Raw genomic sequence first — 20,559 nt, forward strand, 5'->3', positions numbered from 1 at the left:
TCACATTCACATGCCCATGATGAAAACAAGAGATCCAAACCAAGGTACTTTGACAGTCCAAAGGAACTTATTGTGGTGTTATATCAAGAGTTTTCCAATATTTTCCATATTCAGTCTTAAGAGTAATCTGAAGAGAGGTGAAGATTTCAATTTGGAGGCATCCAATACAGAAACAATATTCAAGACCCAAAGTCTATAAGTTGCTTGGAGACAAAAAATAGCAGGTTATGCCTTTGTTCTTCCAGGGATCTCATTTCAAAGCATGGAGGCTAGAATGACTGGCAAATGGGAGCTCATTTGGTTCAGCCAGGTGCTACTTGGCCTGACCAGAGTGAGACTAAGAAAGCAGGTTGAAAGGAGGTCATTGTATACTACTGGGTCTATCCTGATTGGTTGAAAGTCTGAACAAAGATGATGTCGATAATGAGATCAATTGTGACATCATGAGGCATAAGAATACTAGTACCTGGGCTGTTCACTATAGCACAGGACACATTGCACAGAGCCCAGGCAGAATGTAGTTACCAAAACTTTCCAGTATGTCAGGGAACGTAAAAAGAAGATTGTGGTACAATACATGGGTTAGGATACAGAATACAGTTTGAAGACACATCAAGGGGAAATTAACTATTGACTAAAACATCCTATAGTAACTTATCAAGTTTAATAGGGTATGTGTTATCATACATATTACATCTAGCATGTAATTATCATATATAAACTATCACTTATAAATTATGCATGTAATACATATCATGTGATAAATAACACAACAGAAGTATAGGTACTTCTTTCTGCCACTAAAATAAATGTTCATCTAACAGAAAAATTCTTCCTACTTTGGTTTCTTCTGTTTGTTTCAGATATAGACATGCTCTGCCTTAAGGTGGAGGTGCCAAAACAGAAAGTGAAAAATTGTTTAAGGTCTGGCAAAAATAAAGATACACTTAAGAAACACTTGTATCTCTCAGTCTGACTATCGGTCTGTTGGAACAATGGACCTAAATCAAATGAGAAAGTCCTCAGGGATCTCATGCTAGAGGGAGAAAAGGGCTGAGTCAGAGGGGATAATAGTCTGGTGGAGAAATTTCAACCAGTCCTCACAACTTCTCAGACTGCTTTAGAGGATGAGACTGAAGCTGCTTACATGTACATATCTTTCACCTTCTATTTAAATTTTGTTCTCACTTCAGAACTTTCACTTCAAGATGGACTTGAAGGGTTTACTGGGTCTTGTTCCTCTTCTCAATATGGTCACATCGATTACATTTTCTTGTTCTCCTTTCCCTTTTAATTTGGACCTCTTAACTGGCTTATTGGTAGTGGAGAGCTGGACTTGATTGGAGACACAGGTTGTGACTTCTCCTTCCAAGTTTCCTAACAATGCTGGGGACTGGACTACTTAAAGTCAAGCTGTTGTCTTACTGTTGGTCTGTCCATAGTATTGGTAACTCTTGAAATGAACGTCTTATACCCTAGTTAAATAATGTTCTTGCTGTTGCTACCAGACTTATTCAGACAATTTGTTTAGGAAAAGCACTAGAACCTGAGTATAAAGTCATCTCCTTGATCATTGAACTGCACATGTTCCCATTCCTCCAGTCTTACAGATTTAGCAATCACCTTGCATCAACAACATGATTGAGTATTTTCTTTTCAGAAACATAATTATCAAGACAATTAGTGTAATAAGCTGCAACTAAAACCCCAAACAATAAAGTATAGAAACAAAATTAATGTCGCGATCCTTATTCCCTTTCCTGCACAATTTAATCTTTCCTACTGCTGAGAGAGTATGCCTATATGGGACAAATCTAGTAAAAATCGTCCTTTTCCTATGCTTGGAAAGGCAGAAAGTACAGAATTTTTTATTTGTCCTTATACATATCAAACAACTCTAAAAATAATATATGAATAGAAAATGAAAAATGTTTATCATAAGTCCATAGGGAAAGGCTTACAGTCTAAATGGAAGTACCATAAATCAAAAGTCATGCCTTTCAGGAGAAGTAAAATTACTTTTGCTTATGTGTGTGGCCCTGATAGGTTTATCGCACTTCAGGAAATAGCCTTGTACCTATGAATATAAAAGAAGGACTAATGGGGCTTGGAGTTTTAAAAATAAGGGCACAAAGTTGGGTGAGTGTGGAATGAGAGTTGTACACAGGAAGAGATAAGAGAAGGAACTGAACATGATAAAAGGAAGCAATGTATATAATTCACAAAATAAAAAAAAAAAACCTCAAAGTCATATGGAAAGTCTTAGAGTTTTGGAACTCTCTTGATTGAACAATTACAGAATGCTTTGAAAAATTATTTGTACCTCATAAGGAACAATCCAGGTGTGAGTTCTTAGTGGAATTGTAGGGTCACAACTTACAAATATCACAAAGTTCTCAGGCCTGACACTTGGGTGAGCACAGCAGGCAGCATTTTTTCAGCTGAAAGACAGCTAGTAGACTATGTCCCTACATAATTAATTCATTCAGAATTTTCTCATCATATTACAGAACCCCATTATCTGATCTCAGGATGACGCTTAGGACTACACTTTTGATAATTAACAAGTGGTTAACTTAGTCTGTGCTAGCACTATTCAAAAATGATATGCAGAATACTCCTTCTAGCAATAGAAATTGACTTTACTATAGTACAAGAATACTTTGGGCATATTATTTACAGAAACAAGCAGATGGGGTTGCCTAAACTTGGAGTATTTCTGGAGTGGGTAACTCATAAAGTGTTGTGAAACCTGTAATATGGGTAGAAATTATTTTAAAAGTCTATAAGAGTTGATAGTTCTGAGATTTGGAGAATAATTGGAGAAAAGGCTAGGTCATTGATTATCAGTTTTCTAGGCAATTCTGGTTATCCATAACAATTTTATTCAGAACAGAAGACAAAGTGAGAAGAAGCCTTCATGTCATCATTTAAGCATCAACCAATGGCAAGCCCTCCAACAGAGAACAGAAGTTCCAGGTGCAGCAGTTGACCTTCACATGGACGGGGAGGTTGAACATCCTGCATAGTGCTGCCAGGAAATCCCTACTTCATACTAAGAGGGGGCTGGCTGGTTGCATATGTAGGATGTCCCATCTCCCGGCCCACTTCGTCATGACAGATACCAGAAACACCGTTCTGCTTGATTGAAGAGCCGTAAAATGTATTCATTGAAGAAGCAAAGATGTTTAGCTCTATCTTTAGGAAGACATTTTGATGGACATATTCATTAGAGGATGGAGACTAACTGCTATAGCTTTAGTTTACAAGAGGAAGAGGACATGCGAGTCGATTTATAAATAAGGGCCAGCAAAAGGGGAGAGCAGTCTGCAGAAATTCCTACAGACACACAGGCAGAGCTGAAAAAATTGTGTCACCTTCTCTTAACATTATGCAAGCATAAGGAGATCTGGTACCTGTACATTTTTACTTAGGCTATTCAGAGGCAGAGTACCTAGAGAAAGAGATAATCTAATTCCTACTAAGAGAAAGAATGTCAATTATATTGTGAAAATTAGAAAAAGTAAAAATGGATCACTAAGTCTTGGACCTCACATCAGGTGTCCAGAGAGGACTCAATAATTGTAAATAGATACAAACAGTCTAATAGGCAAGAATCCTAGGATATGGGGGAGATAGGGATGATTTCAAGAGAGAAAGTGGTATGTCTCCCAGTATTTTGAAAACATAATGTTTAGATATAACACCCAGTAAAATACAAGGGACATATTGTATGTAATGATATATATTTGCAATTTGTTTTCAAGTTTAGGTTTACCTCATGAAGAACCTTGTGAAATAAGCATTTATTTACTGAGATTTTGAATATTATAGATGTGTAGTTTTTCATATGTATTTGCAGTTACAAGTAAATATGTTTGATATTTCTGTTTTCACATAAAAAAGTAACAGTGTGACTTCTTATATGGTTAGATATAGATTTTTCCAGAAGATTGATGAGTAATTAAAAAGTAAAGGTAAAAAATAAACCTTGTATTTATCTTGCAAATATTTGAGTAAGAATTTTTATTAAATGAGTCACTATAATGAATTGTTTTCCTAGTTTTCTGTATCTAGTACTTGTTCTTACACAATTAAGACCTCTAGATTACTTTACCTTATATCCAGACAAACTGTAATTAATTCTCTCTGAACCTATTGTTGTTTCTAGATCTTTCAGACTTATTAGGCCAATTCACATAAATACAAAAATAATTTTGTCTATCTCTTATTTTCAAACACCAAACAAGTTGCTTAGATACTCATGTCAGTAAAAATTAACAAAATACCAACAGGGACTTGCCTGTATGACTCAGCATTCAAGGACAAGTATTACTAAGATTGACCAACCGAGTTTGATCTCTGAGATCCACCAATTACAAGAAGAAAACACACCATGAGAATTGTCCTCTAGCCTCCACATGTTGCCATGTGAAGTGTCTGACCCACAAATAAACATAATAGCTAACTAGCTAACTAACCAAATAAATAAAGCAATGAGTAAGACATGCACGGCCATAAAACTCAGTGTTATTCCCCTAGCATTCACGGGCACATAGGTTTAAGCCTTAAAACTACAAAAAGAAAATGAAGCAAAATAATGAGTAATAAGAAAGTTAGTGTTCATTCTAATTCTTGAGATGGATAAAGTTAAATTGCACTACCTAAATTATTGAATTAGTTATACTTGTTATTTAGGAATAAATTCTCAAATTTAAGGGAGTTCTTAGGGTCTATATTATATCTGGATATAGGTATAGATAGAGATAGAGAAAGATGTATAGATATATATATAGATAGAGATAGAAATATAGAGATAGATATAAACAAAATCAAGATATAAATATATAGATATAAAATGGCTTTTATATTTATTTAAATGATTTTTCAGTACCTATTCAAATAGTATAAATCTTTTCACAATATCAACATAATAGACCATCTCAGTATATTTTAGTGTTGAATTACCATTTCATTACTACAATTACTGTTGTTTTTCCATGATGTATTAGTTGGGTACTTTTTGAACCCTGTTGTAATACTGTAATTGAAATTTTGCATATATTAATGAATGTCATTTTTCTCTCACATATTTAAAGAATTTTAAAGTTTTGACGTTTTTATTTATTGGCTTATGAATTTTAAAATGTCCTTGTTTTCTTCAGTGACCTGTTCAATATTTACCTGTGTGCTATTAAATCTCTATTTGTCTGTGAAAATTTCTGTAGTTCTATTTGATGAATGTTTCTAGCTTATTCCATTACAATAAGATGTAATACAATAAGTTATTTCACTTTTGCTTATTTAAGTAATTTTCTGTGTACTAATATTCTTTTCTGGGAGATATTCTATTCTAGAGGAACCTCCAAGTGTTACTGAGATTATTTTTTAGCATAACTTATATGAAATTCTCTGTATATGACTTTTAAGTCCATTTGATATACCACATAACATTTATCTCCTTTTATTCTTATTGCAATAGTCTGCATTTTGGAGGAAGTAGAGGTTTTAATCTACTAGTATTGCTTTGAAGTTAATCAATAACTTTATCTAGTATTGTTTCCTCAGCAAAGTTGGGTATACTTGTTTTCAGTGAATATATGTTAAGAATCATGATATCTTGATATATTCTGTCTTTCTCATGATTTATTTCATTAGTCTGACTTTCCAATGCATTTTTATTTACTATTTTATTTCCAGTAGTTTGGTTTGACTTTCTCCTTGATGATTCTCTTTATTTAGTTTCCTTTTCAAAGCCCCTACTGACCGCCTCATTTTATTCAACAATTTATTTCCATCCTCTTAGAATTCATTCTAGAGTTTATTCATCCCATTTTGATTTATTTTAACACATTTACATTAACTTTTTTCACTTTTTTGTCTTGGACTTAGTCTAATACAGTCATATTAGTGGTAACTACTGTGAGATTAACAATTTTGTAGATGGCATACCTTGAGGACTTTAAATCAACAATTTTTGTGGAGATTTTGTAACTTTCAAGAGGGTCCAGATTATAGTAGAGTTAACAGGACATTTTTTGTTTGTTTTGTTTTGTTTTGTTTTAAATTTATTTTTATGGTATATTTTTTCTTTACATTTCAAATGTTATTCCCTTTCCCAGTTTCCCAACCATAAGCACCCATCCCCTTTCCCCCTTCTTGTCTAAGGATGTTCCCCTTCACCAACCACTCCCCTTCCTTCGTCTGCGACCTGATATTCTGTTACACTGGGTGAGGGGGTGTCTAGTCTTGGCAGGACCAAGGACTTTTCCTCCCACTGGTGCCCAACAAGGCCACCCTCTGCTACATATGCAGCTGGAGCCATGGATCTGTTCATGTGTAGTCTTTGGGTAGTGGTTTATTCCCTGGGAGCTCAGGTTGGTTGGTATTATTCTTATGGTGTTACAAGCCCCTTCAGCTCCTTCAGTCCTTTCTGTAACTCCTCCAATGGGGACCCCATTCTCAGTTCAATTGTTTGCTGCTAGCACTTGCCTCTGTATTTGTCAGGCTCTGGCTGAGCCTCTCAGGCTACAGCTATATCCAGCTCCTGTCAGTATGCACTTTCTTGGCTTCATCAATCTTATCCAGTTTTTGTGGCTGTATATATATGGACCACATGTGTGGCAGGCTCTGAATGGCTGTTCCTTCCTGAGTTTCCTGTGGTCTGTGGATTGTATCTTGGGTAATTCAAGCTTTTGGGCTAATATCCACTTATCAGTGAGTGTGCACCATGTGTGGTTTTTCTGTGATTGGGTTACCTCACTCAGGATGATATTTTCCAGTTCCATCCATTTGCCTATGAATTTCATAAAGTCACTGCTTTTGATAGCTGAGTAGTATTCCATTGTGTAAATGTCCCACATTTTCTGTATCCATTCCTCTGTTGAGGGACATCTGGGTTCTTTCCTGCTTCTGGCTATTATAAATAATATTATGAACATAGTGGAGCATGTGTCTTTGTTATATGTTGGAGCATCTTTAGGGTATATGCCCAAGAGAGGTATAGCTGATCCTCAAGTAGTGCAATGTCCAATTTTCTGAGGAACCTCCAGACTGATTTCCAGGGTGGTTGTACCAGTTTTCAATACCACCAACAATGGAGGAGTGTTCCTTCCTCTTTCTCCACATCCTCGCCAGCATCTGTTGTCACTGGAGTTTTGAATCTTAGCCATTCTGACTGGTGGAATCTCAGGGTAGTTTTGATTTGCAGTTTCCTGATGACTAAGGATGTTGAACATTTCTTTAGGTACTTCTCAGCCATTTGATATTCCTCAGGTGGAATTCTTTGTTTAGCTCTATGCCCCATTTTTAATAGGGTTATTTAATTCTGTGGAGGCTAACTCTTTGAGTACTTTGTATATTGTGAATATTAGCCCTCTATCAGATATAGGATTGGTAAAGATATTTTCCCAATCTTTTGGTTGCAGTTTTGTCCTAATGATAGTGTTCCTTGCCTTACAGAAGCTTTGCAGTTTTATGAAGTCCCATTTGTCTATTCTTGATCTTAGAGGATAAGCCATTGGTGTTTTGTTCAGCAAAATTTCCCAGTACCCATGTGTTTGAGGCTCTTCCCCACCTTTTCTTCTATTAGTTTGAGTGTATCTGGTTTGATGTAGAGGTCCATGATCCACTTGGACTTAAGCTTTGTACAGGGTGATAAGAATGGATCAATTTGCATTCTTCTACCTGCTGACTTCCTGTTGAACCAGCACCATTTGTTGAAAATGCTATCTTTTTTTTCCACTGGATTGTTTTAGCTCCTTTATCAAAGATCAAGTGACCATAGGTGTGTGGGCTCATTTCTGGGTCTTCAATTGTATTCCAATGAACTACCTGCCTGTCAATACCATATAGTTTTTTATCATTATTGCTCTGTAATACTGCTTGAGGTCAGGGATGGTCATTCCCCCAGAAGTCCTTTTATTGTTGAGGATAGTTTTAGCTATCCTGTTTTTTTTTTATTACAAATGTATTGCAAATTGTTCTTTGGTATCCTGGGACCAAATTCTATCCTGAGATTCCCTTGCAAATAGAGCACCAATTGGAAAAAAGTTACTCCCTAGAAATGAAACCACTTTGAAAATGGAGGAATAGACAACAAAAGACATCTGTTAAACAACCATCATTTTATGAAGAGAAGAAATCTTTGTAGTAGTGTGTAAAGTAAAATGTGACTATGGGTATGAGCTGAAATGGTATGTTAGTTACTTGTCTCATTTCTGTGACAAAATACATGATCAAGCCTATTAAAAGGAGTGTTAATTTTGATTAACATTGCAGAATATATAGTCCATCATGAAAAGAAAGGTATGGTGACAGGAACCATATATGTGCATAATCAGTAAGCAGAGAGCAATGAATGTCATAAAATGAAGTGAATAAATGAATGTCATCCACATACAAGATAGGCCTTCCCATCTCAATTAACCTAATATCAATAATCCCTCATAGACATGTATAGAAATCTGTTGTTACGGTGATTCTAAATCTCATTAGGTGGACAATATGAACTGTCAACAATGGTAAATTATAAAGAAAAAAGGGGGGAGCAAAGAAGCAAGCAATTGTTAGTATTAGGTTAATTAAAAATAGAAAAGGTAATATAAATAATGTGGAATACTGCAGGGACTGAAAGTTTAGGTGAACATAGGCTAAAGGTAGACTGAGAGGTAACTGGTAAAGATATGTTATCCTCATTTCTCAGAATGTCAAACCACAAGAGACCTTGTGAATTCTGCCAATCTATGTTCTTCAGGAGAACAAAATAAGCAAACAAACAAAAGTACAACCAAAAGTAAAACAGCTGAAATAGGAAAGAGTAAGAAGGAGGAAAAAATAGATGGCAAGATTAGTAGAACCAGTTAGGCTTATTAACTTGACAAAGGGTATTAAATATAAAAAGAACCCATACATAAGGGAGAGGAAACCAGATGGTAATATAGGATGGACAAAACTACTAGGCCTAGTTGCTGCATTATGTGTCAAATCTCTTGAGTTTCTTTCCCAGCTTTTATAAGTCTGTCTCACACGCAGGGGTGCTTTTGCAATATGTGGTCCAGTTTTTCCCTGTGGCTCTCCCTTTGGTTGGTCAGATTATAGATTATGTATGGTTATTAATTTTTGGGTAGGTGGAGTCATGTTTTCTTGATTCCCCATGTGTCTTCCTTAGTACTAGCACATCTGTGATTCAGTCAATAGTTGGGCTATTTTGATTATCCTTATTTTGTCAGTTGAAGTTTTTATGATGTTCAACCAGAAGTAGATTATAGTAGGGTTAGAATATTACTCCTACCTACTGGACTGCTATGCCCTCAGCCCACATACTCAGAGTACTAGACTCAAACTTCAGCATGACCCCAAGAATAGAAAGATACCTATAAACACAACCACAACTAATGGATAGACCCTCTATAAAAATAAGATAATAGCTAATTAAAAACAAGCATCTGATCCTGGAGTGATGGCTCAGTGGTTATGAGCGCTGGCTCTTCTCCTGGTCTAGGGGCTCAAAGTTCAGTTCCCAGCAGCCACAATGGTATTTTACAATCATTTATACTAGGATGTGATGCCCTCTTCTGGTGGGCAGATATACAAGCAGACAAAGTACTCGTGCAAAATATACACAAACAGAAACATTTGATAAAAACCAAAAATAAAAGTACATAAAGAAAATATAAAAAAAAACACATTTCGTTGCCTCTCATGTTGGGGGAATTAACAAGTATAGAATGGTATACACTAAAACATTACTAAGGGTAGAATGGAAAGAAAATAGACATATAAGTAATTATGTAATTGATATGAGAACAACATAGATACAAGAGAAAAAGGGAAGTAGAAATCTGGAAAAGTGAAGATGAAGGGAAGACGTGAGACAGACAAAGGCAGAATTAAAACACAGAGAGATAAAGAAATGCAATCATACCTAAAACAATCTTAGTACTAGGAAGGATGACACAGGAGCCTCCACACATCCATGTATACCCCAGGCCAACCAATTTTCTTTAGGAAAACCTACTTCAAATTAAGCAAATTATACAAGTGAAGGAAAGAAAATTCAGCAAGGCCTTGCAGTCTGTTTTAAAAGGTTCTTTCCGTGAGCACAGATGCAGAGTCTGTGTCAGAACCCTCACTTTTTCTTCTCCATTTGAGTAGGTGTACTTTAATGAAATCAAAACCTTTGTGGGATTTTGCTTCTTCTGCTGTTTACCCTACCACCAGAGGGTGTGGTATACTTGGCTCCATTTCTCTAGGTCTGTAAGTAAATTTTCCACTGGTTGACCAAGCCAGCTCAGTCAACAGGTTCTCCGGGGCAGGAGTAAGGATTGAAAAGAAAAAGGACAATTAGACAACATTTAACGTGACTCCAGTCAGTTCTGAGGCTGAAGCAGATGTTTTATTTTCCAATCTGCTTTTATACCACTTTAATTACATGCAGAATGATAAGATAAGTTCTGAGGAGCAAACAAGATGATGATCAAAATCTTGTAAATACCTTTCTAGAGGCTAGTCAGGATGACCACGACAAAAGCACTGCCACACTTGCTTCTGCTGAGCCTGCTCTGAGCTTTGCATTAACTCAAATGTAAATGTTCTTAATCAGGGCCCATTTTCTGAGCACAAGCCCCAAGCCAGATTCCTGCCCTGGGCTTATATCTTTTGTCCTGATAACGTCAAATTCCCTTCACCAAGTATCTAGAAGCAAATAGCCCTAAAAGGCTCTCTACACATTAGCATGCCTCACACATTTTTGAAACCATAAAGTACTTGCCATAGCTAGTTCCTCTTCAGATGTGTTAGTGAGTCTCATTGTAATCTTTTGATCAGATGATGTATCCAGAACATGGGATTCTGCAGAGTTAGGACTCAACTGTTTTCCCATACAGTTTAAGGTATTAAGCAAGCCTAATCTTGGAGTCTAGGCTCCTGATACTTGCTCTGCGTTCCAAGAGTGGGTCTTGCATAAAAGTATCTTTGTATCTACAACTACATAAGTAAAAAATATCAGCCAGGATCTTTTAAACGTGGCTTCTCTGCCACTTGCCTTGTCATGTGGCATGAGAAAACTTTGCCATCTTTGGCATAAGGATCCCAAGATTCCATTGATTACAAATCTGGTCGGTGGTATATCCAGTATTAATTATGGTTTTGGCTCTTCTTCTCTTTCCTGTTTAAATTATCACATATTTTAAAATGCAGTGAGATATCGCAAGGTTCTCTCTTTGTCTTAGGATATGATTCCAACTCTCTGAATATGCACCCATTTAACCCTGGAAGCAAAGTTCTCTGGGGGCTGAGTTGTTTCATTTTCTAGAGTTCTTTCGTTGTAATGAAATTAGTATTTGTCCACCATCATCTCCAATCTATCCCTGTTTGTTTCTACCAGTAGGTATATGGACATTATCTGTCATTTTCTAAACCCTAAGCAAGTCATCCTATAAAACATTACACACAACTTTGTTTCTGAAAATGAGGTCTCATGTTATCCAGCTATGACATTTTACTATGTAAATTTCTAAACTTTCCACCTATTCACTACATGGTGAATAGGTGGGGATTGTGTAAATTCACTTATTTCTCTGAGAAATTTGCATTTATGGTAGAAAATAACAATGTAATAGTTCATCCAGTGAAACATCTATCATCTGAACATCTACACTGTAACTGGGAGTGCAATTCTACAAGCAAAATATGTCAAACTAATTTTATAATTACCAATAAAATCAACTTCCATAATAGGTATAGCTTGAGAAACCGAGACATGATAACAGACTAAGGTTTTAGCTCGGTAGTAGAGCACATACTTAGTATGTACAAAGACATATATAGGTTCAACCTCAAGCTTTGAAATATAAAAGGCAATGTTAATAGTCAAATTAATAAACATCTGTGTTTAGAGGACTTTCTAATAATGAACACTTGAATGAAAGTCACATTGGTTGAGTTTCCATCATTAATTACTTTCATATAAATGAAGAGGAAACAGTTTCTAACATATGACTTTGCTGAGACCTGAAGAAACCAGGAATATTGATTCATATTAGTTCTTAGCCTTCTGAAGGCTGAGACAGGAATAAAATGGTTATGAATATTTTGGATAGACTTAGCAGCAAATGGTATATGACAGGAAAAAGTACCTCGGTGCATTTGAAGAGAGGTGCATTAAAGGTAGCACCAGATAGAAAAATGTGCTCAAAAAAGAAAGAATGCATCCTAGCGAATATATGAGAAAGCATTTAAAATTCTCTCACAGATAAATGACTGGAGACTTAATGGGTAAATGCAGAAAAATATATTTGAAAAATAATGACTGAAAAGTTCCTATATTTAGTGAAAGTCATAAAGTTGTAAGCACGTTAAGGTCCATGAATAACAAGCATAAATATGAAATCCAGGGTTAACAAGGCTGCTAAGAAGATATTTTCCATAGCCCTGAACCCCAGAGGCTAAAGAACTGGTTCATAAACTTCACCATGCACTGAGAAGTTTAAAGTGAAGTTTAAGTCACTGAGGGAATATTTTATTTCCTTGCATTCAGAGAGCTTTAGAATATTTTAGTGAAGAACTAGGTGAGATCCAGGTTGACTGGTGAGCATCTAAAACTCCTAGAACTGTGGGCGTTGAGACAGGAGAATCATGAGTTTAAGACTAGTGTTGGCTGTACACCTGAAACAGATTATTTCCAATCCCTAAGCTATACTATAGTATAAACTCAATTTGAGTATAGTATCTAAATATGACAATGAAAACAGGCTTTGAAAAATAGTAATATTTTCTAGGCAAAACACAGTGAAACACCAACAAAGTCCACCATTGTAAGTAGTATCAATCTACAGGAATATAGGGAAATCTGACTTAAAGAGATTCTTATCATCAAACTAAAAATCTTCTCAAACATACAAGATACATTAAAATAATTATAAGGCAGAAGGTATGACTCGGCAGTTAAGAGTACTGTCTGCTTTTATGAAAGTCCTGAATTCAATTCCCAGCAACCACATGAAGGTTCACAACCATCTGTAAAGGGATCTGATGCCCTCCTCTGGCATGTAAGTGTACATGCAGACAGAGCACACCTATATTTTTGGTGGCTGGGAAATTTCATTTTATTTTAAAAATTTATTTACTTTTTTGGTCCAGAAATTGGCACACCTTCATCAAAAAATACATAAATAAATTAGTTAATATAATTAAAAATCAGAAAAAGTAATTAGAAAATGTGGCCAAATTAAGGGAAAAAACAAACAAACAAAACAACAACAACAAAAAAGTTGACCACAACAGGAAGCCTAAGATTGGAATTACCAAAGATTTCAATCACCTACTTAAGTTATTCCAAGTGCTAATGAAATTGTGAACAAAGAACTAAAGGAGACAAGGGTCAGCAGACAACAATGTTGTAACAGAGCATTTGGGAGTTAGAAAGTACAGTAAGTGAAATAAGAAAAACTCCCTAGAGTGATTCAACAGCAAAGATACTGAATTTAAACCTAACATTATGCCTCAAGGAACCAGAGAAAAAGCAAAATTACACCAAGTAGCAAAATGATAAACATAGAATAATAAAATATCCATTTATGAAATCCAAAATTTCTTTGAAATTCTGAGTTTTAGTGAGAAGAGCTAAGGAAAGAAGAAAAATAAGTGGATATGTTTCTATGGAATTGAGGGATTAACGTGTAGGGGTAAAGAAATGGCTCAGTGGTTAAGAGTACTTGACACTTTCTCAGAGGATGTCATTGTAGTTTTTTTTACACTCAACAATAAATAGCATCTCAACAAATATCTGTAACTCACAGTCCCAACGACCTAATAGTTTTCTTTGGTCTTTGGCAGGACACATGTGCACTTGAGCATTAATGAAAATAAATCATTTAAAAGTTTAGGAAATGATACCGTGAATAATCACCCTATGACATGCTAATCAATCGAAATGAGGAGTGAACATGAAACATGGAGGGAACACTGGAAAAGAAGAGACAAAAATATTGGTGATCATATATATGGAAAATCACTAAGACTATATACACAAAAATTAGACATGATAAATGAGCTTGGTTAAGTTACAGAACACAAGGTCAATAAACTAATATTACCTTCACTGCTACACAGAACAATGAACAATCTATAAAGGAGATTAAAAAATCTCTTGAGACAACCTTATTGGCTACTAAAAGGAGCAGGGTAATAATAAGTAGATGAACACAATGAGTCTCCAACCATACTTATCAACAGCCACACTATGGAAAATAACTCCAGTTATAGGAAATGTCCAAAATATATCAATCCTTAATGACAATGAACAGGCTAGAGATTGCCAGGAGGATTGGGGAGTAAAGAACGGGTTGCTGACTGCTTAGTGGATAGTGTTTTTCTTCTGGGATGATGAAATGCTCCAAACCTAGAAGCAAGTCATGTTTATATAATACTGTGAAGCTACTACATGCCTTAGAATTGTACTCATTAAACTGGTTACTTTTATATTATGCAACGCATACTGTAATAAAAAGTTATACCACCAATGCTATCATCACTGGGAAAAATTCTGAAACTTTGTTGCCTTTAAAATATTGTGGAGAGGAAATAATAAGTAGACTAAAGTGGAAAAGTATGGACTATTTTGTACACTAACATGTTCTTGTCTCTTCTCTTTGTTCTTTTACAGATTATGTCTGGCCTTTACCTAGATATTTGTGCCCCGTCTGGATTTCACTAGATGTGCTATTTTCAACTGCGTCCATCATGCACCTCTGCGCCATATCGCTGGACCGGTATGTAGCAATACGTAATCCTATTGAGCATAGCCGGTTCAATTCGCGGACTAAGGCCATCATGAAGATTGCCATCGTTTGGGCAATATCAATAGGTAAATATACCTGGCCATAGAATTGCAGCGGCTATGCTCAATACCTTCGGATTATGTACTGTGAACAACCTACAGACGTCGACTGGTAACATTGCGTTTGATCGGTTGTCGAGTAATTATTCTTAACCTACATATCTGATATTTAGGTTAAAAATAATGAAAGTAGTATAATGCATATGGATATAGTCGTATAGCTAAATTATTTTTTAATTAATAGACCAGTGGATTTGGCAACACAGATACGAAATGCTATGCCAATTACAAAACTATAAGAAAAAAGTCTAAATTTTTAAAATATAACATTGAAATTGCTGAAAAGAAAGTTCTTTCCAGAATATTTGCCCTACTAATTTTTACTTTTTTCATACTTTTCAATGGAAAACTACTAATGCAGTTTCAATTGGCATGAACTAAACATTCAAATTTGTGCTGTCATTAAACAAAATTTACGATTTCTCACAAATTTTAATTACTTTGAGTTCTTAAACAAAAAGAAAAAGACAGCTGTTGCACTGCTAAAGATTCAGAATATTTAAAGACAGAAAAACAATCATATTATTTTACATGCTTGAGATCTTCCTAAGGATTTGACTGATATTAAAGTCAAGGACTTTAACTAGATGAAAGTTAGAGCATTGCTGATCCTACCTCACACCCACTTCAACTTATATCTCATGAAATTATTTCTCTTCAAACTTATGTTTCTTTAAAACATCCAAATGGAGAAAATAAAATCTAGACATTTCTTGGCTCTTCATTAATCTTCTAACATTTCATCTCTGGACTAGTCAAGCAAATAAATTTATATGAGTATTAAGATTGTTTTGTTGTGGCTATGGTAGATCATTCTGTGATCTACAATACACCATTAGATAACAAGCCTTAAAGCTTCTCACAGAATTCCATGAATCTATATATGCAAAACTGCACTTAGAAAATTCAGTTCACATTCTCTGCATTTATAAATCAGCATATAAGGTGTTAGATACCAGTATCATTTTTAAGATAAAATATTTCACATCAAGAGTAAATGGAAAAAGTGTAACTTGTACATTCAAAAGAGTGGAAGAGAAATTCCTAATTTCCAAATTTAATAAAGAATATATAGATTAATAAAAATTGAAATGGATATGTTAAAGATGAAAATAAAAAATAGATTAAGAATATAAAATCAGATAGTAAATGGTAGAATTAAAACCAATTATTTCTAAAACTATATTACTATAAATAATCTAAATAGTCTAAGAATGCCAGAATTAGAAAAATAGCTATTTAGTAGAGTATCAGTTAGCTGCGGTCTTCCAAATTACCAATACTGTTCTAAAGTGTTTTCATTTTTCATAAAGATTTAAATTAGCTTATCAATCTCCAAAGCAAAACGTCTTGTTTTTTTAAAAAGCATAATTGATTTGAATTTACAAATCAATTATATAGATACTAAAGTCTTAAAAATATGACTTAAAATTCATATGCATATCCATATGTACACACAAATATTTAATATTTACTTAAGTTTAAATTCTACTATACTGTTATATCTTATAGGTCTTATATCTATCTTTCATAGACACATCGCTGGACATTTAATCATTTGGCTGCTATTGCAAATAGCATTGCTTTAAAAATGTTTATTGCCAGTAACTTGTTGGTGGTATATAGAAATAAATACATATTATAAGGTAACATATTATATATTTATCCTTCACTCAGAAATCTGGCTAAATTCACTTAGACTTTCTAACAGCTTGTTAACAGAGTTACTGCAACTTCCTGTATATACTCCATGATGTCACTTATAAATGATGACAGGTTCATTTGACCATTCCTTGTCTTAAATCTTTATTAGTCTTGCTGTATTGTCCTGGCAGGGCAGTGAAAGAGCAAGTAGAAGACATTTTCCATTCTTTTATGATTAGTATTTTAATACTGAGTGATGTTCATGGGTAGGGGTGTGGCTTCAATGGTAAAAAGCTTGTCAGGTGTTTATAAGGCTATAGCATAGGGAAGCAATATGAGTGCTGTGTGGTGGTTTAGTCCTTTGATATCTTTCATCAGATTCGGCCAGTTCCCTTTTCTACTATATTTGCTGTGACATTTCCTAATTAGTGGGAATTTCCTCAAATCTATTTTTTTCTGTCTAGTGTGATGGTTATTGGATATATTTTCTCCTTTATTCTCCTAGTATACCTGATCATGTATATTTTTGAATTGTGATTTACCTTTCTCAAGTAAATCATATTTAGTAATGGATTTTTAATTTCTACATCATTTCATTCTTTTAAGATTTAATTAATCTTTTTTAGCTAAATTGTCCAGAGAGATGTGCTTTATCATTTTCCCCCTTTGGTAGTAGTTTTGGTGTGATGATATATATATATATATATATATATATATATATATATATACACATATATATACATATACATATATATATAATCTTAAAGTGAATCTGAAATGATCTTCATATGTTTTTTCAGTTTTTGGAAGAGTTTTAGCATATCACCTTTGTTTAGAGCAATAATATAGTCATATAGCCTTTCATACCTGCAGGGTTCGTTTGCATGTGTGTTGTCTTCATTATTGATTTAATCACTTCAAAATGAATAGGAATATTTGTTTTCATATTGTTTTGGCAAATATTTACTTTCAAAGAAAGTACTTTGTACTTTATCTACTATTTATATTTTTTGGCCACAAAGCAACATGCAAAAATCTTAATCATCCTTTACTAAAACTGGCTAGCTCTCTTTTTTTCTGAGTTAGTCTATACTCTATGTTTTATTGAATTTCTACAAGAAGCAATTTTAATCATGAAATTTCTCCTTTGCTTCCCATGTCCAATCTAATTTGCTCTTTCTCTATTTCCTATGGGTTTATTTCACCTTTCTGACAGCAATTTTATTCAGTGACTCTTCTTTGGGTTTTGCATACTTTCTAGTCACTACTTTTAAGTAAAATCAGTTTACTCATTTGAGGACTTTTAAAATATAAACACTACAGCTACCTTTTTTCTCGTAAACACTGCTTTCGTTGTGTCTCATAGTTTATTATAGGACTTTCTCATTTTCTTTTCTCAGCATAGTTTTACTATCTTCTGATTTCTACTTTGACTCAGTATCCTTATAGGACAGAGTTACCTAATTTCTAATTAATTCCCATGTTTTGCAAATTTCCCATTACCTTTCCATTACTGAATCCTACTCTTATTTCATCTTCATTGGAAAGTATACTTTGCCTACGCTCAATCCTTTTAAGCTAATTGAGAATTGTTTCTTGCTTTAACTTATAGTCTACTTGGAAACTCTTGTGGTGTATTAAAAAAGAATATATAGTTTATTATTGTGTAGAAATTTTGTAGATATCTATCTGTTAGATCTATCTATATTAGAGCATAGATTAAGACATGTAGTTCCTCATTAATTTATTTTTTATTCAACTTGGCAGTGAAAGCTATGTTGTGGAATTTCAGTATTGTTTTTGGAATTATGTACTTCTCTTTATGTTAATTATTCTGTGTGAATTTTGTAGTTTTTATTTGGTGAATATGTCTCCACCATCAGTATGTGATGTAGACTGTCAGTTTTATTACTTTAGCTACTGTATAACTAAGACTATGACATTTTGAAGGCTACTGCACTTTTATTTCAGTGTCAGTTGGGGGATTACTAAATCTTCTTGAGATTTCTGTTTATGTGATCAACTGCTTCTACTTTTGAGATTTTTGCATGGCGCTAGTAATTTGACATTTTATTATGCTGTCTCTATAAATGTTCCCCCTTTAACTTTATTCTACTTGTAGTTTATGGTGCCTTCTTGGATGTTTAGAAAAATTACCTGTGTTCAAATTAGTTATAAAAATATTTTTTACATCCTTCTTTATGGAACACCAATTGTGCATACATTGGTAGACTTGATAGTATCTCACACATATTTGAGCACTTCTTGATTTTTCTTCATTACTTATTCCTTTGTTCTTTAGAATGCAGTATCTCAGTTGATATTTCTACTTGTCTCTGTCTCTTCCTCTCTCTCCTCTCTCTGTCTCTTTCCTCTCTTGCTCGCTCTGCATTTTCTAATTCTGTCTTTTTGAAATAACAACTCTTCTATTGAGCCACTAATTAATTTTTCATTTCAATGACTCTGCCAACATTTTCTCATAATTCGCTCCTATTCTCTCCATTTTTAAGTTCAGCATATGAGCAATATTATGTGTTGTTTGACTTCCCATGCTTGACTTATTTCATTGAGCACAATAATCTCCAGTCCCATCTATTTTGTTGCAAATGACAAGACTGTATCCTGTCATATGGCTTGATATTGTACCATCAGATACATGCATTAAATTCCCTTTATTTATTCATTAATTCATGTACATGTGTTGTTCTCACTTCTTGGCTATTACAAGCAGTGTTGCAAAGAATATGGAAATGCAAATGTTTCTTTGATATACTCATTTAGTCTTGTTCAGACACATAGCCAGCAATGGGATTACTACATCATATCTTTAATTTCTAGGGGAAACTCAATACTGTTCTTCATAATGACTATACTAACTTGCATTCTCAACAACTGTGTGAAAGGGTTCCCCCCCTCCACCCGTTCATCACCTCTTGCTAGTGTTTTTTTCTTTTTTCCTAGATTCCTCCTAATTTTATCTCATTGTAGCTTTTATTTGCATTTTCCTTCTGATTAGTGATAAAGAATTAGTTGTGAAATATCTGATTGGCATTTTGTAAGACTTCCTTTCAGACACGTTTAAATTGGGCCTTTGGGGGTTTACTGGTTTCTAATGTTGCTATTGAGGTGCTTGAGTTCCTTGTACATTCTAGTTAATAATCTCTTATCAGAAAGTTTAAAAATATTTTATTGAATTCTCTAAATTTTCTCTTAATCTGTTGACTCTTTCCCATACTGTGAAATGTTTTAAAATATAATTTGGCACAGACCCATTTGAATATTCCCACTTTAACATCTTATCTAAAAGTTTCCTTCAATTTAATACCCTAAAATATTCTCTTGCGGTTTTTTTATGTAGTTTCATGTATAGTATTTAATTTGTTAGTCCATTAGTTGATTTTTATACAAGGAAGTAGAGGGCTAACTTCATTCTTCTATAAGTGGATCGCCAATTTTCCCAGAAAAACCTATTGTTTGACTAAAAAGATATATTTTTTGCCTTTACTGAAAGTACATTGAATGGAGATACGTATTTACTTTCAGAATTTCTATTGTTCCACTAATATATATGACTATTTTATCCCATTATAAAGCAATTTTGATTGCTCTAATACCTATGAAATTATTCTGGTTTATGTGTACGTACCAAAAGTTATATACTTCCTTCTTCCACTCTATTTGTTGTATGTTATATATTTTAGTATGTGTAGTATTAGTTGTATTTTAAATTTTGTTTTGATGTATTACTTCAAGAATAAATTGCTGGAAGTGGAGAGATTGCTTGCTCAGTGGTTAAGCATCTTGATTCTCTTACAGAGGACCTGGATTTGATTCCTGGTACTCACATAACAGCTCAAAACTGCCTGTAATTCCAGTTCTAGGGGATCTGATGACATGTGACATGAGCTCTTTATCTCTTTCTACTAATATCAAAGTCTTCTACTTATCTTATGCGTTCACCATTTTAATTTTGATGTCTGTCTGTGGTTCTCTGAATTTATATGACTTGGGTTGAT

At 34.2% G+C, this 20,559-nt stretch overlaps 1 protein-coding gene and 1 non-coding gene across 4 annotated transcripts in view; both read left to right on the plus strand.

Annotated features, from left to right (window-relative positions):
- Htr2c (5-hydroxytryptamine receptor 2C) overlaps positions 1-20,559 on the plus strand; it is a 229,136-nt gene that overhangs the window by 185,762 nt on the left and 22,815 nt on the right. For 2 of the 3 annotated variants that reach the window (XM_039099497.2, XM_063279820.1), the window contains one exon: positions 14,666-14,771. In XM_039099497.2, the coding sequence (XP_038955425.2) occupies positions 14,666-14,771 (106 nt within the window). Of the gene's footprint in view, positions 1-14,665; positions 14,867-20,559 lie in introns of all 3 variants that reach the window. The other variant, NM_012765.3, reaches the window with a different exon arrangement.
- Mir448 (microRNA 448) lies at positions 3,004-3,115 on the plus strand. Its single transcript, NR_031948.1, has one exon. It is a non-coding gene; the product is annotated as a microRNA 448 (primary transcript).

This window comes from Rattus norvegicus, chromosome X (assembly GCF_036323735.1).
Source record: "Rattus norvegicus strain BN/NHsdMcwi chromosome X, GRCr8, whole genome shotgun sequence".
In the NCBI taxonomy this organism is placed as follows: Eukaryota; Metazoa; Chordata; class Mammalia; order Rodentia; family Muridae; genus Rattus; species Rattus norvegicus.